Source organism: Lissotriton vulgaris, chromosome 9 (genome assembly GCF_964263255.1).
Source record: "Lissotriton vulgaris chromosome 9, aLisVul1.2, whole genome shotgun sequence".
NCBI classification, from domain to species: Eukaryota; Metazoa; Chordata; class Amphibia; order Caudata; family Salamandridae; genus Lissotriton; species Lissotriton vulgaris.
The window spans coordinates 992451312-992477777 of NC_141697.1; the positions used below are offsets into that span (position 1 = coordinate 992451312).

The window sequence follows — 26466 nt, forward strand, 5'->3', positions numbered from 1 at the left end:
GAGGGGGTGAAGAGGGTGAGGGGGTGAGAGAGGGTGAGGGGGTGAGAGAGGGTGTGAGGGTGAGAGAGGGGGTGTGAGGGTGAGAGGGGGTGTGAGGGCGAGAGGGGGTGTGAGGGCGAGAGGGGGTGTGAGTGTGAGGGGGTGTGAGGGGGTGTGAGTGTGAGGGGGTGTGAGGGTGAGAGGGGGTGTGAGGGTGAGAGGAGGTGTGAGGGTGAGAGGAGGTGTGAGGGTGAGAGGGGGTGTGAGGGCGAGAGGGGGTGTGAGGGCGAGAGGGGGTGTGAGGGCGAGAGGGGGTGTGAGGGCGAGAGGGGGTGTGAGGGTGAGAGGGGGTGTGAGAGGATATGTGAGGGTGAGGGGGTGTGAGGGTGTGAGTGTGAGGGGGTGTGAGGGTGAGAGGAGGTGTGAGGGTGAGAGGAGGTGTGAGGGTGAGAGGAGGTGTGAGGGTGAGAGGAGGTGTGAGGGTGAGAGGAGGTGTGAGGGCGAGAGGAGGTGTGAGGGCGAGAGGGGGTGTGAGGGCGAGAGGGGGTGTGAGGGCGAGAGGGGGTGTGAGAGGATGTGTGAGGGGGTGTGAGGGTGTGAGTGTGAGGGGGTGTGAGGGTGAGAGGGGGTGTGAGGGTGAGAGGGGGTGTGAGGGTGAGAGGAGGTGTGAGGGTGAGGGGGTGTGAGGGTGGGAGAGGGTGAGGGGGTGAGGGGGTGAGAGGGTGAGGGGGTGAGGGGGTGAGGGGGGTGAGGGGGTGAGGGGGGTGAGGGGGTGAGAGGGTGTGAGGGTGTGTGGGGGTGTGAGGGTGAGGGTGTGTGGGGGTGCGAGGGTGAGAGGGTGAGGGGGTGTGAGGGTGAGGGGGTGAGAGGGGATGTGAGTGTGAGAGGGGGTGAGAGGGGGTGTGAGAGGGGGGTGAGGGTGTGAGTGTGAGGGGGTGTGAGGGTGAGGGGGTGTGAGGGTGAGAGGAGGGGTGAGGGTGAGAGGGGGTGTGAGGGTGAGGGGGTGAGAGAGGGTGAGAGAGGGTGTGAGGGGTGAGGGGTGTGAGGGTGAGAGGGTGAGAGGGTGAGGGGGTGAGGGGGTGAGGGGGTGAGAGGGTGTGAGGGGATGAGAGGGGTGAGGGTGAGGGGGTGTGGGGGTGTGAGGGTGAGAGGGTGTGAGGGTGAGAGGGTGAGAGGGTGAGAGGGTGAGAGGGTGAGAGGGTGAGAGGGTGTGAGGGTGTGAGGGTGAGAGGGTGTGAGGATGAGTGAGGGTGTGAGGAAGAGAGGGTGTGAGAGAATGAGTGAGGGTGAGAGGGTATGAGGGTGAGGGGGTGAGGGGGTGAGAGAGGGTGTGAGGGTGAGAGGGGGTGTGAGGGTGAGAGGGGGTGTGGGGGTGTGAGGGTGAGAGGGGATGTGAGGGCGAGAGGGGGTGTGAGGGCGAGAGGGGGTGTGAGGGCGAGAGGGGGTGTGAGGGCGAGAGGGGGTGTGAGGGCGAGAGGGGGTGTGAGGGCGAGAGGGGGTGTGAGGGCGAGAGGGGGTGTGAGGGCGAGAGGGGGTGTGAGGGTGTGAGTGTGAGGGGGTGTGAGGGTGAGAGGGGGTGTGAGGGTGAGAGGGGGTGTGAGGGTGAGAGGGGGGGTGAGGGTGAGAGGGGGTGTGAGGGTGAGAGGGGGTGTGAGGGTGAGAGGGGGTGTGAGGGAGAGAGGGGGTGTGAGGGTGAGAGGGGGTGTGAGGGCGTCTACCATTCAGGCGGAACAAAACAATTAAGAACTGTCTAGTACACACCTACCCAGATAGAAATAAAAAACAATCTCAGCACCATAGACGGTACATTACCAATGGGCAATTTTCCATGCGGGTCTTGTAAAAACTGTAGTCTGATCATAAAAGGAGCAAAGATAACTTATAATGGAATTAACCATCATCAAAAGAATTTAGTAAATTGCAGAACTCAAAATGTAATTTATATGATAAAATGCCCCTGCCAAAAAGCATATATTGGAGAAACATCACGAGAAATGAGATTAAGGCTAAACGAACACAAATCAGCAATCCGTACAAAACGCATTAATGCACCACTTGTAGAACATTGGGAAAAGGAAAAACATAGAATCGATGAACTACAATGGTGGATTGTTGAAGTAGTGACAATGAACCTAAGAGGGGGAGACATAGATGCCAAGCGGAAAAAGAGAGAGCAATATTATATGTCTAAGTTTGATACTTTCAGGAGTGGGCTTAATAGTCGTGAAGAATGGGATAGAATAATCTAGACCCAAAAAAAGCAGAAACATCCCACATGAACTTATAGAAACCTGATATAGAACCCAAATAAAGACAAATAGTATCTGTGAATAATATAGATGAATTTTAAAAAACACACTTGCCGTCACAGGATTAAAAAATATCAGTGCTCTGTTATAATTCCACCTAAATCTGTTGAAAATGATTATTAGAACAGATACAGCCTGTAGAAAATCCCGTTAAAAGAGATACCCTTAAGTAACGAAGAATGGGTGATATCAACACTGAAAGATGGCCGCCACGATAACAATTGCTGTCATTAAAAGAAAAGGACTGAAGTAAAGAAAGAATACTTCATAATACAGGCACTGGAAATAGGCAAGGGAGTGCGGTCTTTGTTTCTCCAAATTGAAGATGAAACAAAGATAGTTCAAACGAAATATAAAGTCCTGAAACTCTAGCATAAGGATTCGAACCATCGCCCAATAAAGCTCCACGGATAAACGTCCTGACCTTAGACTTTAGCAAATTAGGAATAAAATGTAAAAACGGAAAAACATTTGCTCAAATTAAAAATATAAAATTGAATCGATGCAATAGATTTATGAGGCAGGAGCAGTGATTCTACTAGTCAAACATGGCCGCCATGTAATCATGCTCTGTGAATGAATACTGAACACTAAAAGATGGCCGCCATGAATTCGAGCGGAGTCCTAAAATGTAAATAGCCGTATTCATATAAATATTTCCGAATCATGTTGATGCAGTTTTTACATATAATACTTGGTTAATATGTCCTAGTAATGTAGGTAAAGACGTAGTGGAACTAAGGCACAAGAGAAGAGACCCATAGGAATCAAACATAGCGGGGCAATTTAAACATGGCGGATCTCCATAACATCAATGATAACGATAATGGACCGCAGGTGTGAAAAATTAAATCAATCACAACCAATTAGGAAGGGTATAAAAAGACAGCCCCCAAACCGAAAAATGTTACTGCAGCCCCGAAGGACGGTCTGGGAGGTCTTCGTCCGCGGAGAGGAACAAAACGGAAACAAGTAAGTGACGCCGTGGCCCCTAGCCGATCCTAAAGAATAGAGAGTCTAACCCGCAGTTAAACCCGAACGGAGATATAATTCAAGCTCTGTGTATCTGCTCTTACAGGTGAGCGCTGATGCAAACAGTGCAGTCTCTGGAGGGTCCAAACAAACACCACGAATAACCTCACTGCAGACAACAAAAATGCCAGGTATGAGAGGGGGCTGAAAATAGATATAAAAAATGAACCCTAGCAAGCAACAAATTAGCCTAAAAATCCATTTATTCTCATTCCCAGAAAGTGAATATGTAATGAGGGCATGATCAGTAAACGGCCGTCCTTCTGAAGATAAACAAACGTATTGAGAAGGTAAATGAAAATGTTTAAGTACATGGTGTTGACACCCTGGGTGGGCTAGGCAGATAGCAAGAAAAATGGCTCAGCACACTTTAAGGTTCTTTATATATATATTTCAAATAAATGAACGGAGGGGAGGCATTAATACAGGGAACCCCGTAGATGGGTAAACCCCAGATGTAATGAATGATAGAATATGAATCCGGATAAAACAAGGAAGCTTTAAATCAATCTAGAGCCCAGACAATTATAAAGATGAAACTTGAAAGGTGGCAGCCATGATTAATTCAATGAATATCATTGTCTCCTTTAAACAGTGAGGATTGAAAACTCACGCAGAGGACTTACAAACTTAATAAAGGAAATAACTGAATGCACGGTGGGAACCACCCTCCAAATAATAAGGTAATTTCAATAAAATCAAACCAAGAAAATTTAGAATCTTAGAAAAACTCTTTGACTGACGAAAATGTCCTTTCAAATCCTAGAGGGGATGGAACAATCCCTGGAAAATTTTTGAAATTGCCCATTGACAAAAGCGACTTCATAACATCACATTAAGGTATGTTTGATTTAAACTCTTGGACCAAGTAGAAATACCAAGGAAAGGGTAACAAACTTTTTTTAAAAAAAAGTATTTCCATAAGGATTTGGGAGGAATGAAAACCCATAGATTACAGTCATGGTACCCAACCAAATTAGATCTTGAATAGTCTTGGGATTTACATTAAATCCATCATGAATGGTAGATACATGAGGGTTGTTGGATCAACAAATGAGTTTTAGTTTTGTACAATGGTAACAATGAGATTGCAAATATTACCATTTAGAGAAGGGATATCCTGTTATTAATCTGACAGAAGGAATTGGATAACGGAAATGAGAATGCAGGGACGATAATGTAAAATGTAGGAATGAGCGAATAATGAAAATAACCCTGTTTTTAACAAGAAGGATTTATATATTTCTTTGTTTGTAACTTTAGAGGTTTTAATTCTTGAAAAATTGTCCTGAAGAAGGTGAACATCCAAATCACCGAAACGCCGCGTCAACATATTTTTTCACTGTGAAATTCTTTGTATTGTTTTTTAAATCTTATGAAAATGTTTTTTTAACAAATGTGAAATATTTTTAAAAATGTTTTGTAATCAAAATACAGAATAAACTTTTGACAAATTTATAAAATAACATTGTCTGTCCCGACATTCTCTGTGATTGTTATTATGTTTTAGCAAGTTATTATTTGATGCATCTGGTAGAATATTGTAAATTTGATGATCCTGTTATAACCTCAGATACAATTTAACGCATCACCATTCTAATGAGATAAAAATCCCAAAAAGACAGCATTCTGTCTTCATACATACATGAAAAGGGATCTCTCTTATTTTTCTTACGGACATGTGGCTGGCACATTGCTGGGCTGACTTTGCTTGGATAAGCCAGTCGTCCAGATAAGGATAGACATGGATGTTTTGTCTCCGAAGGTGCGCAGCTACTGTAGCCAAGCACTTGGTAAACACTCTGGGGGCTGTAGTGACCCCGAAAGGCAGGACCATGAACTGGTAATGCTGGTTGTTTATGGTGAACCCAAGATATTTCCTGTGTCTTGGGTGAATTGGAATGTGGAAATATGCGTCCTTTAGGTCTAGGGTTGCTAGGAAATCACCCTGACTGAGCAATGGTAGAACTTGCTGCAAAGTTAGCATGTGAAAATGTTCTGACAGGATGTACTGGTTCAGGAGTCTGAGGTCCAGAATGGGCCTGAGAGACCCATCCTTCTTTGGGATTAAGAAGTACAGTGAGTACACCCCTGTACCCTGTTGTTCTAAAGACACGAGTTCTATGGCCCCTTTTTGCAGCATGCAGATGACTTCTTGCTGCAATAAGTGCATGTGCTCTGCGGACATAGGACGGTGCCTGGGGGTAGGTTGGGTGGAGTGGAGGTTAGTTCTAGACAATAGCCGTATTGGATAAGTTGTCTCACCCATCTGTCTGTGGTAATGCCTTCCCAAGACTGGCAGGAACTGCTGAAGTCTTCCCCCGACCGGTGTTATATGGTCTGGGGGCAGTGACAAGACGTCACTGATTATTGGTGGCGGAGGATCTGGCATTATTATTTCCTCACCCTCTGCCTTTGGTGCTGTTCCCACGGTATCCACCCCTATTGTTTTTGTTATAAGTGGTCTGTGTGCCTCCTTTGTTGTACTGGGATTGCTGTGATGCTTGACCTCTTGTGGCTCCCCTGTTACCGGAGCGACGAAAGGAACCGCCCCTGAACTGTTGTGACTGCAGAGCTCCCATGGATTTTGCTGTCTCGGTGTCTTTCTTGATTTTTTCTAGGGACGTGTCTACATCAGGACCAAATAGAAAGTCAGGGTTAACCGGCTGATTGAGTAAAGTGGTTTGGATCTCTGGCTTAAAACCAGAGATGCGTAGCCAGGCATGCCTTATAAGCATCACACTTGTGTAGATGGCCCTAGCTGCTGTGTCTGCCGTATCTAGCGCACATTTAATGGATGCATTTGAAATCAGCTTTCCCTCCTGTATCAGCATTTCTGCTCCCTCCTTATAAGCATCAGGCAGGTGTTGTAGTAGCTGCTCTAACGTGTCGTAATGAGCCCTATCATATCTAGCCAATAGGGCCGGTGTATTGGAGATTCTCCAAATATTTGCCGCTTGAGCCGATACTCGTTTGCCAGAAGCTTCCAACATTTTGGATTCTTTGTCCTGAGGAGGAGCATCACCACTTGTTTGAGATTTCGCTCTCTTACGAGCATTAGCCACCACTAGGGAGTCCAATACGGGCTGGCCCTTGATGTACGTAGGGTCTACAGACCCAGGTCGATATTTCCTTTCAATCCTTGGGTTCACAACTCTTGCCCTTGTGGTCTCCTTGAAAATGTCACCAGCGGGTTTAAGGACACCCTTTGCCATAGGCAATGTCTTTACTGATCTTTCTGAAGTTGAGAAAGTATCAAACAAAAAGTCTTCCTCCACCGGGTCGGCGTGCATTTCCAAGTCATGGTTATTGGCCGCCCTTTCAATCAATGTGTTAAACGCAGCAGTATCTTCAGTAGGCGAGGTTTTGACTGTATAGGACAGTGTCCGGCGTGGTGTGTGGCTCACCATGGTCAATAGGGTCAGTCCAGGGTTGAGGCTCCTTTTGATCTGTGTCAACAGGATAAGTAAATTCGTCCTCATTGTATCCCTCCCCCACATCCTCATTGGTACGTGTGGGAGAATAGGTGTATTCTTGTCCATAGGATCCCACAGGTTCAAAAAGAACAGGTGAGGTGGCAGAGTCCCTTTTCTTTTTGAGTGGGATCTTGTATGACTCCATAGGATTTTCTGGAACGATCTTTCTTTTGTAAATAGTGAGCCTGCCAGAATCCGAGTCGATGAATAGTTTTGATTGATTATCATAGGAGGGCGCTTGGAACACAACGTCCTCTTCTATGGGCTGATGTCTTGGGACTACCGACACCTTTTTGCCCGTGTCGGTGCATTTCTGTGGCTCGAACGCCTTGGGTCGTGCGGTCGGGCGCAGTCCGTACTTAATTGGCAAAAGCATTTGAGACGGACCGACCTTCTTCGAGGGTGGCGCTGTCTTCGACCCGACCAACTTTGTTTTATCAGTAGATTGTTTGTGGCCTTGCGTCGACTTGAGCTCTTGGTGCGCAGCAGGGACGCTCTTCTGCTTCGATTTGACATGTTCTTTCGGGTCGATTTTAGTCTTCGACTCGAAGGCCTTGACCACTAGTGGCTTGGAGGCTGGAAGTTTTGGTTCTAGAGCCTTCTGAGCCTTGAGTCCTTTGTTAGTATTGCCATCTTTGGACGTCGACTGCGTCAGTGCGACGTGCTTGACCTTAGATCCAGGCTTCGGCGCCCCGATTTTCGGGCCGACGCCCCCTTATGACCCCGAAGGATCGATGACACTCTTCGATTTGATTCGATGAATCCGAAGCCGTCGATACAAGGACTGTCTTTAGCAGTTTCGGTTTCGATTTAGCATCTGTTGGTTTCGGTTTCGATTTCACCGCTGATTGTGGTTGATCGATCGATGGCTCCTTCGAAATATTCTTAGCCGGGCCTTGACGCGGGGCTATAGAATGTGGAGTAAGATCTTGGCTAAGGCCTTCCGGCGATGCCTCGACCTGAGCCCTTGAAAGTACAGTGTCAGAATCGGGCCCCGCAACTGCGGTTGGGCCTTGCTCATCGCTCGAGTCGTCATCGACGGCTCCGATGGCCACTGCGTCGTCTCCTACCTCGACGAAGTCTTCATCATGGACGTAGTCGTCTTCTTCGTCCTCACCGTAGTTCGAGTTCTGCTCCGACGCAGGATCAGACTGTTGTTCAGGATCCTCTTCATCGACGCCCTCGTCGTCATCAGCCTTGAAAATGTTCGCCGACTGTCTCGCGGCGCATCGAAGCCGAAGCGTCTTCTTTGATCTGAACCGAGAACAGGCCATGCAGCTGGCCTCGTAGTGGTCCGGGGATAGACATTTATTGCACACTGGGTGTACATCGATGTGAGGGTATTTGGAGTTGCAAACAGGGCATCGTTTGAACGGGCTCCGTTCCATCGTCGATCGTTGATGGGGCCTTTGGTGTTGAAAAAGGCAAACGGCCTTTGACTTCCTGTTCGAAGAACTGGAGCAAGTACGAGGCACCCAACGAAAGACAATACCGACGTCCCGAAGGCCTTTTGAAAAAGTGTTTTATATTGATTCCGAACTTGAGTCAAGAAAGTACATCCGAACCCAATGGCGGAAAAAAACAATCTGAGGATGGAGGGGATGCCCATGCGCACTGTAGTCCAGGGGAGGAGCCACCTATCTTGTGATACTTCGAAGACTCTTCCAGGACCACAATGTGCCATCATCCGGACCCAACACTAGGTGGCGATCTATGCACAGATATGAATTCAGCAGCCCAAATGGCTTTTAGTTAATATAGGAGTTTACTCATGATCCTTCTCCTTTCTATGAGTTGATGCTTTTTTGGAGTCCGAATGGCTAGAGCCAGAGTGCTTCTTTGACTCCGATGGCTTGTATGGCATGAAAACCTATTTGGCTTCTGTCAGTGCCAAAACATTCTTCAATGACGATTTATGCTTGGTGCCCGTGTTGTGTTGGCTGCCATCCTCATTTTCTGACTTGTTGCCAAATTTGGGATCGAGAACGTTCTTGTCCCTTCTCGGCTCTGAGGCATGCTTACAGTGTCTACCAGAGCCAGAGGACTTTGGTGCATTATGGCATGAAGGGGGAGGTGTATGCAAGATTTGCTTAGCATGTGGTGGGTTGATGTTACTCATTGTTCTTGGAGTCAAATTTGTTTTCAGTCCTGACAGATATTGTAGCCTTCGGTTAGGGTCCTCAATGTGGGTTAGGGCCCCTTCTCTCCCGTTGGACTCTCCAGAGGTGAACATAGTGGGGACTCGCAATGACGACCCCATCTTTTATTGCTGTATTGGCATCGATATCCTCTTCACGATCCATTGTGGGAGAACTTTGCCTCTTTTTCCTTCTCTGTATTGTGTGGTAGGCACTGATCTCTTCTATTCCGCAGCATCTTTTTGTTTTTGAGTAAGTTATACTGCTCACTTGTGTTCCTTGTGCTCAGGTAATAAGCACAAGTTATAAACTTGATGAGTGTCCGAGTTAGCGTATTTTGCTTACACAGAGGGCATCTGCGAAATACTCTTTTTTTTGTCTCCATCACCCTGAAACAGACATTCTCGACTGGTGTGGATGTCCGCCGTATTATTTCAAACCGTGTAAGTTGTTCTTATTTTTCTACGTGGGCGTGTAGGTGTCGAAACCTGAACGGCTCCGATGCAGTGCGTTTGAGCCAGATGGTGGGAAAAATAAAACTATAGAACTAAGGAGCCGTTGAACATGCACAATGCCTCGAGGAGGATGATCCGATTCACAAAGCAAACCATAAAAAATCCTTGAGAAAAACAACTTGCAGAGTCTGGGCCCAATACTAGATGGCAGGAGTATGCATAGCATGTGTATCTGTAGCCAATACATGCTACAAGTACAATGTTATAAACTGAACACTGGATGACTAGGAAGATGCAAACTGATGCTCTCAGCCCAATGTGAAAAAACAATTAATTGTGCAGAAAACTTCCCCCTTCTGTTGTTGGTACCCCTGCATTCCCAATGCAATATACTTTAGTTCGCCAAGGCCCATAAAATTGCTCATAAAACAAATACCATACAAATATAAAACATAAAAAACTTCAAGGAAATGCTACTTACCAGTATACATCTGCTCTTGGCATGTAGAGCTGTAGAGTTGTATACTTTAGCATAGATTGCCATCTGGTGTTGGGCTCAGATGTTTGCACTTTGTTTTTGTTGAAGAAGTCTTTGTAGTCACAGGATAGACGATTCCTCCTTATGGTGATAGTGCGCATGGGCGTCGACTCCTCTTCAGATTGTTTTCCGCCATAAAGGGTGATGATGGAGTTAGTAAGAGAAATAGAAGAGGATGTCCATGTGATGTATCTAAGATAATACTGCAAAAGATAAAGGTACCCAGAGAGGTGGGTGGGCGTATACAAATCTACAGCTCTACATGCCAAGAACAGATTCATACTGATAAGTAGCATTTTCCGTTTCGAGGCATACGAGCTGTTGACTGTATACTTTAGCATAGACTGTAAAGCTGTTTCCCCTTTAGCGGTGGAAACCTGTATCTGTTGCAGTAGTTTGAAAAAGTGTTCTTAACACAGCCTGTCCCACAGTAGCTTGTTGCTTTGCTTGCACATCTACACAATAGTGTTTAGTGAAAGTATGCGGTGTAGACCAAGTTCCTGCTTTGCAGATGTCATCTACGGGAATGTTCACTAAGAATGCCATAGAAGCCCCTAGTTTGCGTGTGGAATGGACTACAATGAGGTTCCATACAGGAGAAGGTGGATCTCTAGTTGGAATTATACTTTTACGTTCTTCCATAAAAGCTTTAATAGCGGGCACTCTAAACAATTATAAATGTCTGTTTTAGAGGTAAGCAGCAACTGCAGCAATATGTAGCCCTATAGATTTATATGGTAGGTTACATTGTTGTAGATGCAAAAGAAAAGTAATATTTTGGAAGACAACGAAGTGTAATCATCCGGGCCCACCACCAGATAGCGATCTATGCACTAGTGTCTGATCTGCAGCCCATATGCCTCGAACATAATATTTTGGATTGAAGCATCTAGTGGATAGATTTTGTTATTTGTACAATAAATGATAAATTGCTTCTACTTTGCTGCATAACATGCTCTAGTAGTAGGACGTCTAGCCTCTTTAATGACGTTCATGTAGTCTGGTGAGAGATCGAGATAGCCAAACTCTAGGACTTCAGGAGCCAGATTGCAAGATTGAATTGATTGGGATCTGGGTGTCTTATGTCTCCATGGTTCTGAGGGAAGAATTTGGGGTAGAGGTGGAGCTTTTGAGGAGGTACAAGGATTAGTTACTTACCTGTAATCCTAGTTCTCATCCAGGGGTATACTCATCAAAGTCATAATCTATGAATAATCCCCGCCCATGTGAGGGATCCCGGAGCATATAGAAAATACATATAAATATATATGTATAAATGTGTGAAACATAATTGCAGCCTAAAAAACATTTTCTAACTGGCAAAAAATGCCGCAAAATTACATAAATTAGTATACATACAGTAGTACCCTTCCAAACCCTAAGGAAGAAAGAGCAGAAAACATTTTGTATACAACAATGCTTTATTGCCATAGGAAAACCTGTAATTGCAGGCATTTGCCAGTAGGCTGCAGTAGAGTATAAAGCAAACTGAAAAAACTGACACCTTGCCTTTAAGGCATTAGAGTAGGGGTACCGGAGCCTTTAAGACCTGAAGGCAACCCCCTGCTCCCATGGTGCACCACAGGTGACAGTTGGGTCAGTTCTTTTTGGAGGTGAATAACACCTGAGGAGATCCATAATAAAACACCTCATAACTTAGTAACTTTGCTCGTCCGGGGAGGTGGGCGGGAGCTTATGACTTTGATGAGTATACCCCTGGATGAGAACTAGGATTACAGGTAAGTAACTAATCCTTCTCATCCAGGGGATACTCATCAATAGTCATAATCTATGAATAGATTAGCAAGCTCATACCCAAAGTCTCGCGGACGAGCAAGAAGTGTAAATAAACTTCACAGAAACGCTAAGACATATATTGACAATACATCTTAAGCAAACAAGTTCCTTAAAGAGGCCTGCCCTACTCTGGCATCGGCCTGAGTATCTGAGTCCAGGCAATAATGGCGGGTAAAGGTATGGACAGACCGCCAAGTTGCCGCTTTACAAATTTCAGAGATAGGAACATTACGAAGGAGAGCTGTAGTGGAAGCTTTCCCTCTGGTTGAATGTGCATGTGGTCTACCCTGCAAGGTTTTGTTGGCTAGTTGATAAGCGAAAGCTATACAGGAGACAATCCAGCGAGAAATTGACCGTTTGGAAGCTGACAGGCCAGTATTAGTACTACCATAGTTATCAAAAAGCCGGTCAGACTTTCTCAGAGGCAGGGTTTTTGACAAGTAAAACTTCAGGACCCTCCGGAGATCAAGGAAGTGTAATGACCTCTCCGGGGGAGTGGAAGGATTAGGAAAAAAGGTAGGTAAGGTAATAGACTGGTTGATATGAAAGTCTGAAACCACCTTTGGCAGGAAACTTGGGTGTGTTCTTAAAACCACCCTATTGGCATGAAAAACTGTGTAAGGTTCCTTGCAACACAAGGCCTGGATTTCGCTGACCCTACGGGCAGAGGTAATCGCCACTAAAAAAGCAGCTTTCCAGGTCAAGTGCTGCAAAGAGGCTTTATGGATGGGCTCGAAAGGAGCACTCATCAGCTTAGTCAGTACAATATTCAATTCCCAGGGAGGAGAGGGAGACATCACCGGTGGGAAGACTTTTTTCAGGCCTTCTAGAAAATCCTTAACTACAGGCATAAGGAAGAAAGATGTCTGATTGGGAGACTTCCTATATGCTGTGATGGCAGCTAAATGAACCCTGATGGAGGGGTATTTCAAGCCTGATCTTGCTAAATGTAAAAGGTATGGAAGAATCACCTGCTCTTGGCCATGTATCGGGTCAAGAGAATGTCGACGACACCATAAGAAAAACCTCTTCCACTTGAAAGCGTAAGATTTCCTAGTGGAGGGTCGCTTTGATTCTTTAAGAATAGTCATGCAGTCTGCTGGAAGGTCTAGATGTCCATACTGGATGACCTCAGGAGCCATGCCGTCAAGCGAAGGGAAGGAAGGTTGGGGTGCAACACCCTCCCCTGGTCTTTGGTCAGCAAGTCTGGACGGCATGGTAGGCGCCGGTGAGGAACTTCCGACATCAGAAGGAGATCGGGGTACCACCACTGGCGTGGCCACTCTGGTGCTATCAGGATCATTCTGGTGTTGGTCCTGTAGAACTTCTGGATCACTGCTGGGATCAGAGGCAGGGGGGGAAAGGCGTAGAGTAACGTTTGAGACCAGCTGATCAAAAGGACATTCCCCAGTGATCCCTGTTGGGGGAACCTGGACGCGAAGACGGGGCATTTTGCGTTGTCCGCGTCTACGAACAGGTCTACATCTGGTACGCCCCAACACCGAAAAACTTCTTGAGCCACTTCCTCGTTGAGCACCCAATCGTGCGCTTCGACAAAGATTCTGCTGAGGCAGTCTGCTTGGACATTTTGAATGCCTGGTAGATGAACTGCCACGACGGACAGGCCTCTTGCCAGGAGCCAGTGCCAGATGGCTTGTGCTTCCAGAGACAAGACTCTTGACCTTGTGCCTCCCTGCTTGTTCAGATAGAACATCGTTGTTGTGTTGTCCGTCTGAATCTGGAGGTGTTTGGTGCGCAGGGCAGGATAAAGAGACTTGAGAGCAAGATGGACTGCTCGCAGCTCCAGGAAGTTTATATGGTAGCCTTGCTCTACCTCGGACCAAAGGCCTTGAACTTGGAGTTGGTCCATGTGAGCACCCCAGCCTTGGAGGGAGGCATCCGTGACGATTGACTGAGACGGAGTAGGGCGATGAAACGGGACTCCTCGTAGAAGATTGGATCGTTTCAACCACCATCTGATCGAGTCCCTGGCTCCTTGAGGAAGCAGGACTCGGTCTTCCCACTGATCTGATCTTTGAGACCACTGATCCTCGAGGGCTTGCTGCAGAGGTCTCATGTGAAGGCGAGCATTGGGCACAATGTAAATGCATGATGCCATCGATCCCAGCAGAGAGGACACTTGTCTGGCTGATGGGGCCTGATTGTCCAGAAGAAGGCGAGCCTTCAGAAGCATAGATGACAACCTCTCTTCCGAAGGACACACGCTTGCCTGACGTGAGTCCAGAGAAGCACCCAGGTAGTGGATCCGCTGGGAGGGGTTGAGAACTGATTTCTTCAGATTGACGTGAAGACCCAACGACTTCATCAGTTTGAGGCAGAACGAGAGGTGGTTCTGAAGCAGAGACGGAGTGGAGCTCTTCAACAACCAATCGTCTAGATATGGATAGACGAAGATCTTTCTTTTGCGGAGAAAAGCAGCCACCACCGCCATGCATTTTGAGAATGTCCGAGGTGCAGATTTCAGGCCAAACGGCAGTACTCGATATTGGTAGTGACGACGTCCGATCTGAAATCTTAGAAACTTCCGATGTTTGATGGACACTGGTATGTGGAAGTAGGCGTCCTGCAAGTCGATGGCACACATCCAGTCCCCCTGATGTAGGTGTGGGAAGATCTGGTGCAGGGCCAGCATACGGAACTTTTCTTTTCGTATGAACTTGTTTAACCTTCGAAGGTCTAGGATGGGTCTGTATTCTTTGACAGATCCTCGTTTTTGAACCAGGAAATATCGAGAGTACACTCCTTGATTTCTGTGAATCAAGGGAACCTCTTCTATGGCCATTTTCTCTAGAAGGACGGAGACTTCGTCTTGTAGCAATTGAGTCTTGTAACGTGGAAGATGTTGCAACTGGGGAAACAGCTGAGGAGGAGGGGATTTGAACCTTAGCAAGTAACCATGCTGCACAATACTCAGCACCCATCTGTCTTTTGTAATGGATTGCCACTCTGTCAGATGATGAGAAACACTCCCTCCCACCGGAGTGGTGAACGGACTTGGAGGAAGCAATGGCTCAGGGCTTAGGAGGTTGCTTTGAGTGGAACTGCTGTCTGGTATTGCCACCTCTTCCTCTGCCAGGACGACGCTGCTGGAACTGCGTCTTCTGTTGCGACTGGGTCTGCCACAGAGGGGTTTGAACCCTCTGTTGGAAGGCCTTGCGGTCACCTTGGCGAAAGCGTTTCTTGAACTACTTGCGCTTTTCTAATCCCACAGCTTTGACGGTGTCCATTTCAGCTTTCATTTTGGACATTTCGTCGTCCGCGTGTGGACCAAACAGGGTTTTCCCATTGAAGGGCAAATTCAGAATCTTCTTCTGGGCATCCGGTTTGAGCCCTGTTAGGCGGAGCCAGGCTGACCGACGGGAACAAATGCCACTTGAGTAGCCATGAGCTGCAAGATCTGAGGCATCAACTGCGGCGCTAATAACCTGATTGGCTACCAGGCCCCCCTCCTGCAAAGTCTCTAGGAAATCTTGGCGATCTTCCTTGGGGAGCTTGTCTGTAAAACGAGTCATGGAGTCCCAAAGAGATCTGTCGTACCTTCCAAGTAAGGCAGAGGCACTCGCCACCTTCATAAAGGAAGAAGAGGTGTTGCATATCTTCCTTCCAAAAGAGTCCAAAAGCTTGCTATCTTTTTCAGGTGGTACTGAGGAAGACGTAGAGCCTGCATGGGACTTCATGGCAGCCGCCACAATGATAGAGTCCGCAGGAGGATCCGATCTAAGGAACAAGGGATCCTCTGCCGGGGCCTTATACTTTTTGGCTATTCGAGATGGAACAGATCCCACCACTGCTGGTGTGAGGAATGTAGCCATAGCTGGTTCTAGGAGGCCAGGGACCAGGGGAAGTAGAGGCCTGGGCGCTGTACGATGTCGGAGGGTGTCAAAGATCACGGAAGTGGGAACCACTGGAGTGGTCAGCGTGATATTAAGCTTTGTTGCTCCTCTGACTAATACATCTGAGAAAGTAGCGAGGTCATCAATCGGAGAGACTCGGGAAGGTGGCGTAGAGGAATAGGTCGGAGAATAATCTCGGTAGGAAGACCTAGTTGATGACGACCTTGTGGAAGACCTTGTGCGTCGCCTTCTATGGGACCTGTCACGATTCCTGTTGTGACTGTCCCTAGATCTAGACCGATGTCTTGATGGAGACCTTGGTCTTGGCCTGACTGGAGATTTGGATCTTGGTCTTGGCCTGACTGGAGATTTCGATCTTGGTCGTGGCCTGACTGGAGATTTTGATCTTGGTCTCGGCCTGACTGGGGATTTAGATCTGGCAGGAGTCTTTGACCGCACTGGAGAACGTGATCTGACTAGCGATCTCGGTCTGGGTGACCTCCTGGGGCTCCGAGGAGATCTAGCTGGTCTAGCTGGAGTCTTCGCCTTAGAAGGTGAATATGTACGGGAGTAGTCCGAGCCCGGACTACTCTGTCCAGATACAGCCCCTTGAGGATGAGAAATCAAGCTGCCCCCTGATTTGGGCGTAGATTCTGGAGAAACCTGCACAATGTTCAAGCCAGGAGATGAAGATTTTCCGCCTGAAGACTTTGAACCCGGTGACTCCACCTCTGCAGTCACTCTATCCCTCGACGGAGAGATCCTCGACGTCGAAGAAGTCTGGGTGACTAACGGCGTTGAGCGGTGTCTTGAATCACGCCGTGAAGAGACCGACTGAGAGCCTCGACGTCGATCCGGCGACCTCGACGTCGATCTTCTTTGACGTCGAACCGGAGACCTCGACGTCGATCTTTGACGTCGAACCGGAGACCTCGACGTCAATCCTCCTCGACGTCGATCAGGGTGAGGTACTTCATGACGTCGAGTCGACGACGTTGCTCGACGTCGTCTCGACGATGATCTTCCTCGACGTCGAGTCGACGGCGACCTTTCCTGACGTCGCCTTGGCGTCGACCTTCTTGACATCGAAGGATGGGATCTGACAGTCCCTTTCGACGGCGGCCCGCTTGCCAGCGGCGACCTAGATGCCGTCCTAACTCTCGACGCCGATCCCTCCCGGGGTGGCGGAGAGTGTCTCGACGTCGACGGAAGCCTCGACGTCGACGGAGACTTAGAAGTAGTAGCAACCATGGACTTCGAGCCCGAAGCATGGTGCCTCGACGCCGACTTACTGGACTGCGGCGGAGATCTTCGACGTCGTGAAGATGATCTGGGCCTTTTCGACGGCGTCCTCGACGTCGACAGAGATCTTCGACCTTCATTCCTCTTTCTGGAGACAGGAGAGGTGGAATGACGCAGTTTCTGGGCATGCTTGCTTGTAGGAGACGATCTAGGGGCTGGGGAAGCACCCACCTGGTGACTCTTGTCCATCTCCTGCATGGCATGAAGTCGAATCCTCTCCCTGTCGCGAAGAGTCAGACTTTAAAATTTTTTACAATGATGGCACTGATCAGGAATGTGTGAAGATGGAAGACACACAATACACACAGAGTGTGGATCATTCTGAGCCATCTTTTTGTCACAAGAAGGACATTTCCTAAAAAGAGCAGGCATTCTGACAGGAAATTCCTATGGGTTACCACAGAAAAATAAATCAGAAGCCTTATTTATTCAAAAAATGTCGAATATCTGAGAAAAACTCTCTCAAAAACCAATTTCAGTTGAAAAACTGAAGAGCTCAAGCTCCAGGATCCTCACAGAAGGAGCCGGAAAAAAGAACTGACCCAACTGTCACCTGTGGTGCACCATGGGAGCAGGGGGCTGCCTTCAGGTCTTAAAGGCACGGTACCCCTACTCTAATGCCTTAAAGGCAAGGTGTCAGTTTTCTCTGTTTGCTTTATACTCTACTGCAGCCTACTGGCAAATGCCTGCAATTACAGGTTTTCCTATGGCAATAAAGCATTGTTGTATACAAAATGTTTTCTGCTCTTTCTTCCTTAGGGTTTGGAAGAGTACTACTGTATGTATACTAATTTATGTAATTTTGCGGCATTTTTTGCCAGTTAGAAAATGTTTTTTAGGCTGCAATTATATGTTTCACACATTTATACATATATATTTATATGTATTTTCTATATGCTCCGGGATCCCGCACATGGGCGGGGATTATTCATAGATTATGACTATTGATGAGTATCCCCTGGATGAGAACTGAAAGTTCCAACAGGGTTGTGAACCATGCATGCACATGTTGGAGCAACTAGGATCATTGTGAGGGAGTGTTGTTTGAGCTTCCGAACCAGTAACGGAATGAACGGGAGAGGCGGAAAAGCGTATGCAAATCTGCCTGACCAGTTCATCCATAGTGCATTGCCTTTGGACAACAGGTGTGGACATCTGGAGGCGAAGCTTTGGCATTTTGCCTTTTGGTGTGTGGTAAACAGATCTAAGTCTGGATGATCCCAAATTTGAAAGAATGGAAGAAGAACTTGAGGATGAAGTTCCCATTCATGGATCTGCTGTGTTTGACGACTGAACAGATCCGCAATCTGATTGTGTACTCCTGGTAGATGTTCTGCGAGGAGGTAAATTATTTGAGGAATGGCCTAACTCCATATGCTTTGCACTAGTTGTAAAATCTGGAAAGTTTGTCCCGCTCTGCTTTTGTATGTAGTACATTGCTGTCATGTTGTCTGTACGGATTAAGACAGCTTTGCCTTTTAGCAACAGTTGGAAAGACTTCAGTGCTTGAAAGATTGCTAGCAACTCCTGATGATTTATGTGGAGTTTTTGTTGATAGGTACATATACCCTGAACGGTTTGGTTTTGGAGTTGATCTCCCTAGCCGGGGAGCAATGCATCTGTGGTTAGCACGATCTGTGGAACGGGGTCGAGGAACAGCCGCCCTTTGGATAGGTTTTGTGTATTCCACCACTGCTGAGAGCGATGTGTTCGGCTGTCCACCAACACCAGATCTGTTAACTGTCCTTGAGCTTGGTTCCACAGATGTGCTAAACAGTCCTGTAAAGGCCGCATCTGAAGCCTTGCATAGGGAACGATGAGGATGCAAGAGGCCATCATCCCTATCAGCTACATAAACACTCTAGCTGGAAGGGAGTGTTGAGGTTGGAACCTTGATATGAGAGCTTGCATGCTGGCTATCCTGACTGTATTGGGGTATGCAAGGGCTTTTGAGGTATCTATTGTTGCACCAAGGTACTGAATGAGGTAAGACAGCTGAAGATGTGACTTGGGTAGGCTTATTGTGAATCCCAAGTCATGGAGCAACTGGATTGTTCTGTTTCCTTTGTGTATCCAGGTGTGTGTGACCTTGCTTTTATGAGCCAGTCGTCCAGATAAGGAAACACATGAATGTGTTGTCTGCGCAAATGAGCTGCGACTACCTCAAGACATTTTGTGAAGACTCGAGGTACTGTAGTCACTCCGAATGGGAGGACTTTGAATTGATCGTGCTGTCCGTCCACTACAAACCGTAGATATTTTCTGTGAGCAGGGTGAATGGGAATTTGAAAGTGGCAGTCCTTGAGATCTAGAGAGGCAAGGAAATCGCCCTGTTGGAGCAGTGGGAGAACCTGTTGGAAAGTGATCATGTGAAAGTGGTCCAACTGTATGTAGAGATTTACCAGTCTGAGTTCAAATATTGGCCTGAGAGTACCGTCCTTCTTTGGGATTAGAAAGTAAATGGAGTAAACCCCTGTTCCTTGATGAGGTAAGGGGACTGGTCTATTGCGTGTTTTTGTAATAAGGAGAACCTCTTGTTTTAACAGCGTCAGGTGTGCTGTGGACATTGGACTTTGTTTGGGGGGTATGAATGGGGGAGTTGAAGTGAGTTCCAGGCAGTAACCATTCTGGATAATTTGTCTAACCCACTTGTCTGTGGTGATGGAAATCCAGACAGGTAGGGACTGTGATATTCTTCCCCCAACTATAGTGGAAAGGTCGGTGGGAAATGGAGGGAAGTCACTGTTTTGTAGTAGGAGAGGTGCAGGTGTCATTACCACAGCCTCTACCTTTGTTGTTGTGGTCTCTATAGCTTCCTCTAAAATAGCCTCTGTTAGGGGAGGTTTGAGTAGTGTTTTTGTAAGAGGATGAGGTGTTGTCCATCGCAATAGTTTTAGAGGCGCCCCTTTAAAAGGAGCGACAAAAAGAACCTCTAGAGGTTGTTGCCTGCAGGGCTCCTATGGACTCAGCAGTTCGAGTCCTTTTTCTTTTTCTCCAAGAATGTGTCTACAGCGGGCCAAATAAGAGTTCTTGATCAAAAGGTTGATTAAGAATTGCGGACAGCACATCTTGTTTGAACTCAAATATGCGTAACCATGCGTGTCTGCGTAGTAAAACGCTTGTGTTAACCGCACGAGATGCTCTGTCAGATGCATCAAGAGCACACTTTATAGAAGTGTTTGCAATTAATTTTCCCTCTTGTATGGGGTCATTGGCTTTGTTCTTGTTCTGATCGGGAAGATGTTGCATGAGCTTGTGAAGCTCGTCGTAATTAGCCCTATCAACCACTTTGTTTTGTTGTCACTCACTGCTTTTATTCTCCTTCTGCCCCATCACGGCTTCCAGTGCTGATTGTACGGAGGGCAGAGAAGGCAGGAGGAGTGCTTCCGTCATCCACGCTCTGGGCCAATCAGCAGGCTAGTTGGAGGCGGGATGGGTCCATAATAGAGCATGGGGGGGAAGGATGCACAGCGGGGGACCGCAGCGGGCGCGCCTAAGGCAAGCCTGTCCGTGCCTGGACGACGCCAGATGCCAGACCCTCTGATGGTTTTGAAAAAGGAGAGCTGGCTTATTCCAGAGAGCGCCTGCTGTCCCTTGGATCACAGCCCATCCCTCGCTGCTTGCGCCTGGGAGAGGGAATGGAGGGGCCTTTTTGCTGCCACAATTGTGGCTTTGAAGCCTGCCCCTACTACTCCCCCCCCCCCCCCCGCCCTGGTAATACCCACCCTAAAAATCCTCCTACTTAATGCCCGCTCCTTGGTAAGACACTATATGGAAATTTATGATCTTATTGAAGATGAGGCTCCCGATGTGCTCTTTATCACAGAGTCTTGGCTAACCGATGACACAGTGGCTGAGCCCGGCCTTGCTCTTCCTCCTGAGTACAGCATTTTGACTGAACAGGACATTGGGGGGGGGGGGGGGGGGGTGCTTAGCTGTCACCTTTAAGTCTAGGTTCCCTTGTTCTTTGGTCAGAGAGCCTGTAGCGGGGTGTGAATGTGCTCGCTTTGCTTTTCCCCTAGCGCGCACTTCTCCCTCGCTGGTCTCTTAGTTTACCGCCCTCCTGGTCCTGCTGCAGAATTTAAGTCTGCCATTGTCGAGGCTGTAAGCTCTTTAGCCTTGACCTGGGCAAATTTCACTCTCCTCGGGGATCTCAATTTATATTTCGATCTCCCCGCAGACCCTGAAATTGGCAGCTTACTTGCCGACCTCGCTGCCTGCCAACTAAGACAGCTGGTGGTGGGGGCTACTCACATGGCTGGACACCTGCTTGATCCGTTTTTTTCCAACATTACAACTAAGACTCCCAGCCCAGTGTGCTGGTCAGATCATCTTTTAGTGTCCCTTTCCATTCCGCTTCCGACATTGCTCCCTAGAGTTAATCAGAAATCTTCGCTTAGACGGTGTTGGCACAAGCTTAGGTCGGAGGAACTTCTCGCTGCCCTAGAGGCTTGCCCTCCAACACTAAGCACGGATCCAGAACAAGCCGATAAAACATTCTGCGAATGGCTTATTTGCGCTTTAGACTCTTACTCCGGCGAAGCAGTCTGTTGGTCGCTGCACTAGCTCTAATCCCTGGTATAATGGCTCCCTTGCTAGCTTGCGTAGTATCTGTAAAAAACTTGAACGGGTCTGGAGAAAGATCTATGACCCGGAGGCGAAAAAGCGGTACCAGGATGGGATTAAAGCCTACCGTAAAGCGATACATCTGGCACGTGCTGCCCACCTCACTAATGAAATTAAGGCTAGCAAAAACCCTGTTAAATGCATTTTTAAAATTTTGAGTGACTTTAAAAACAGGAAAAAAAACCCTCCCCATTCATATACATCAGGCAAACAGTGTGAAGCTTTGGCCAAATTCTTTGTTCTGAAAGTGGAAGTCATTTGTAAATTTTTTCCCAGCTGCCCTACAGATCAGGTCAGCTTCTCGGCCTGCTAGCATTTTATCAGTAATACCTACCATCACTCAGGATGAGCTCTTCGCTCTAAGTAGTAGGGTCAAATCAGGGTCCTCTTTAGACCCTATGCCGACGGATCTCTTTAAGGACTGTCATCCAGTCCTTCTTGATCCTCTCCTCCTTTACTTCGGCGGTGGTACCTCAGGCTAGGAAACTAGCTAGGGTGGTCCCCCTGTTGAAAAAACCCTCCCTCGACCCTAATAAGCCCAAAAACTTCAGGCCTATATCCCTCCTTCCCTGGGCTGCCAAAGTGGCGGAGGCCCACTCTAACATCCTCTCTCGCTTTTTTGAACAGCAATAGCAGCCTGGATCCCTCACAGACGGGCTTTCGCCCTGGACATAGCACCGAGACTGTACTCCTGGCGGTATGCGAACATCTGCGGTCTATTCTGGATGAGGGTCAAACGTTTGATACAGTCTCCCATCAGATCCTACTGCGCCGCCTTGAGGAGGCAGGGGTAGTGGGCCAGGCCTTGGACTGGTTCCGTTCTATTCTTTCAGACAGAGCATTTCAGGTCACAGCGCCCCCTTCCTCTCCCATGTCCATGCATGCAAGCATGGGGTCCCTCAGGGTTCCGCCTTAAGCCCCTGACTGTTCAACCTCTATGTCCAGCCTTGGCGAGAGTAGCGCGTGAATATGGCCTGACCTTGCTTTCATACGCCGACGATACACAACTGGTGGTTGCCCTCTCGGACGGCGGTGTCCTGGGCCCTGTGCGGTTTCGAACCGGGCTCGAGGCGATTGCTGAGTGGATGACCACTAACTGTTTACAACTTGATGCTAGTAAATTGGAGGTTCTGCTGGTGGGAAGAAACAAGGACCTCTGGAGCACTCAGTAGTGGCCGACATCCATGGGTAACGCCCCAACCCCGAAGTCAGTGGTAAAAAATCTTGGGATCAGGCTCGATTCCGCACTTGGGTTCCAGGAACACACAAAAAAGGTGGCTGTCACTTGTTTCGGACTCCTACGCGGCCTCAGACCCATCTTGGGGTTTTTTGATTCTGCTACACACCAGCTGATCGTTCAGGCTACTATTCTGTCACGCATAGACTACGCCAATTCTCTTTTGCTAGGGGCTGACAAGGCGGAGGTGAACCTCTTGCAGAGAGTCCAAAAGGCTGCTGCACGAGTCTTGCTTAAGCTCCCTAGATTTTGCTCCACGTCAGGCGCCATTAGGCGACTCCACTGGCTGCCTGTGCTAAAAAGGATTGAATTCAAAGCGCTCTGCTTAGCTTTCAAAATTGTCAAATTTTCATCCCCAGAAATTCTATCCAAACTGCTGACCCCATATGTCCCCAGCCAACAATTACGCTCTGTGGAGCAGCTGTTGGCAGTGGTCCTCCGCGTGAAACATGTTAGAGCCGGGGGGAGGTCTTTCTGCCATTTGTCTGCCAGGCTGTGGAACTCTCTTTCTGCTCAGATACGCCGTCTGGATGGGCTTTTTCCTTTCCGTAAGGCCATTAAAACGTTTTTGTTCCCCAGATATTGGCCTGGCTACCTCTGTTTTTTGCCTCTGGCGCCGACGCCCCTTCGCTGGGGAAGCTGTGCGCTCTACAAAATTGCACAATAATAATAATACCTGGATAGCAAAGCTTGGGGTTTGCCAGATGCATCTAGTAATTTAGACTCTTTATCCGGAGGTGGGGCACCCCCTGATGTTTGGGATTTGCTCATTTACATGCATTTGACACAACCAAGGAATCTAGAGGGAGCTGTGCTTTAACCTAAACTGGATCGTTGGGAGGTGGTTTACATTTTTTCTTTATCCTGGGATTGAGAACTCTAGCTCCGACAGGATCTTTAAAAATGTCAAGTGCATGTTTACGATACAGAGTGTAATTCCACCCAATGATATTGTGCAGCTCTGTTTATGAGCTGAGCAAAACCTATGTTGTAGTCTGGGGGGGGATGGCCTAGATGGGTAGGCATCTGTATCTGGGAGATCTGGGACATTTGGTGGATTATCATAATCCTCCCAAGGATCAGGTGGTGGGAGGGTAGTGTCATCATCATTATCCTCCGGTGGGTTTTCATCCCCACCCCCAAGGTCATCATCATCATCATCATCATCATCATCATCATCATCATCTTGTGGTGTAGGTGGATATGGAGACATTGGAGAGTGTGCTGGAGAAAGTGGTGTTGTGGGGATATTTGGAGGAGAGAAGGGTATGGCTGGAGAAGTTCCTATGTCTCTCTTCTTTAAGGGTACCTTGGGGTCTTCTGGGGAGTCCAAATGTTTTTTTATATAGAATTGTCATGATCTGACCAGTTTTAGGGTCAATGTGAAGAGTTTTTTGTTTAGGATCCACTAGATTTGGTTGAAAAAGGTCTTTTAAGCCAGAATCTTTGTCGGTACCAATGATTTGGGTTGTTTTAGCTTTGATTCCGAAGCTTTAGGAGGGATTTTAGTGTCCTTTTGCTTTGGATGAGCTGTGGAGTCCGAGGACTTTTTTGGCTCCGAAGATTTATGGTTTTTCTTTGGCTCCGAGGATTTTTTAGGTACTGAAGACTTTCACTTTTTCGGCTCTGAGGATTTGAGGTCCGGTTTCGGCTCCGTTGGTTTATCTTGCTGGTGCTTCGGTGCCGAACGTTTGGGTTTCAGTACCGGGGATGTTAGCTCAGAACTGATGCGTGGCTGGCTCGGTCCCGAGAAGCCTGAAGGCTTGTCTTTGGACTTCAGAGCCGAGCATGAGGTGGGGTGTCAGAAGTTTTGTCAGGGTGTCTACATTAGCTGGAAGGCAAAGGTGTTACCGGAGCCTTATGTTTTTGAGTGTTGATGTCGGTACTCATAGTTCGCTGACCTGAAGTAATCATCTGCTCTTGGGTCTCTGATTCATCGGCTTCGGAGACGCTGAGGTCTTCATTGTCCGGTTCTTGTTCCTCTGGAGCATCAGGACCTGCACCGAAGATGTCATCGGGCACCGAGGTAGTGGATCGAGACATTACGTGACATCGAGCCCAGCAATTATGTATGGTTTTCTTCTATTTAAATGAAGTGTAGGCCGGGCAATCTTTGTCCTCGTGTTCTGGAGAGAGGAAACGGAATGGAGTTCTTTCCATTAGCCGTAGGGTCAGATGGCAAGGAGAGGCCCAAAGGCCCGCACCAACGACCGGAATCGAAGGTTTTGAGATTAATGGATCCGCGTCGAGGGACGCGATCGAAAACAATACAGTCGAGCGGTGAAGGATTCCGCGTCAAAGTAGAAATCGAACATGATACCGACTCAGAGGGCAGCCGTTTACTTCCGAACCCGATGGCGGAAATAAACAATCTGAAGATGGAGTTGATGCCCATGCGCACTATCACCATAACGAGGAGTCACCTATCCTGTGACTACTAAGACTTCTTCGACAAAAACAAAGTGCAAGCATCCGAACCGAACTCCAGATAGCAATCTATGCTAAAGTATACAATCTACAGCTCATATACCTCGAACATACAGTATCATTTATAGTGTATTTATAAAGAAACCATAATGGTATTACGTTAAATAGCCATATTAACACTTCTAGGTACCAACTACAATTAAACGGGAGATCAACTGCATTATTTCGAAGATAAAAATCTTTCCAAGTAATATCCACATAGCCCCAAGAGACTTAGCAACAGGGATAGCAAGGGATAAACTAGAGTCTGTCCTCAAAATACAGAGAGCAGGTCGATGACTGTGTTGGCCATATTGTCTACAAACAGGGGCTAACCAGTGTCTGTGGAGTCCTACGTACGTGGGACAATCAAGAAGGACATGGGAAACACTCTGTCGTAATAGAGTAGAGGGGGCAGGAGCCAATGGCCCCGGCAGTAAACGCTTTGTGCAATCCCTCAAAGGGAGAATCCCTGCTCAGAATTGAAGATACTATTTTCTGTCACTTGGAACGGTCACTTGATCCCAATAAGCCTCATATCCTATCTGGTCCTTAATATCCAGGAATTCTCAGGATGTTCTAGGAAGATTTGTTCTACGTACAGCTTTGGCCTCTAATGTCATCCAATACAGGTCTTTCAAGGCCGATTTTGATGGAAAAGTAGTAATGCCTGCATTCACCCATAGCTCAAGAGGAGATTCGATGCACGATGCAGACCATAAAAATTCCTTGAGAAAAATAACTTGCAGAGTCCTTGCCCAACACTAGATGGCAGGAGTATGCATAGCATGTGTATCTACTAACATATACTATGAAGACAATGTTCTAAAATGAGGACAGGGTGACTAGGAATATGCAACCTGCTGCTCTCACCCCAGAATGTGCAAAAAACATGCAAGTGTGCAGATACCTACCCCTTCTGCTGTTGATACCCCTGCATTTCCAGCATCGCCTTACGGGGCAACGTTCGCAGTAACTTCAGCACCTGCTGCTTCCATGACAACAACCTCTTCTTCTGGGTTTCTGTGAATGCCTGTAGAAATAAAATAAAATATTTTAAGACTTGGCAATCTACTGCAGTACTGAGGAGAGGCATGACAACATGCAACTGCGTCTACCATGGTCATGAACATATTCACAGAAAGGTTAAGTATATTCTCAACACTTAAGAGTCAAAAGCACAAGTTACTTACCTTCGGTAACGATATATCTGTAAGAAACATTAGTAGTGATAGATTCCTTACCTTAGAATTACCT

At 47.5% G+C, this 26466-nt stretch overlaps 1 protein-coding gene across 4 annotated transcripts in view; it reads right to left on the reverse strand.

Annotated features, from left to right (window-relative positions):
• Nucleotides 1-26466, reverse strand: part of SAMD4B (sterile alpha motif domain containing 4B) — a 1107967-nt gene that overhangs the window by 368284 nt on the left and 713217 nt on the right. For all 4 annotated transcript variants that reach the window (XM_086938873.1, XM_086938871.1, XM_086938870.1 and 1 more), the window contains exon 9: nt 26124-26242. In XM_086938873.1, coding sequence (XP_086794999.1) covers nt 26124-26242 — 119 coding nt within the window. The remainder of the gene's footprint in view (nt 1-26123; nt 26243-26466) is intronic.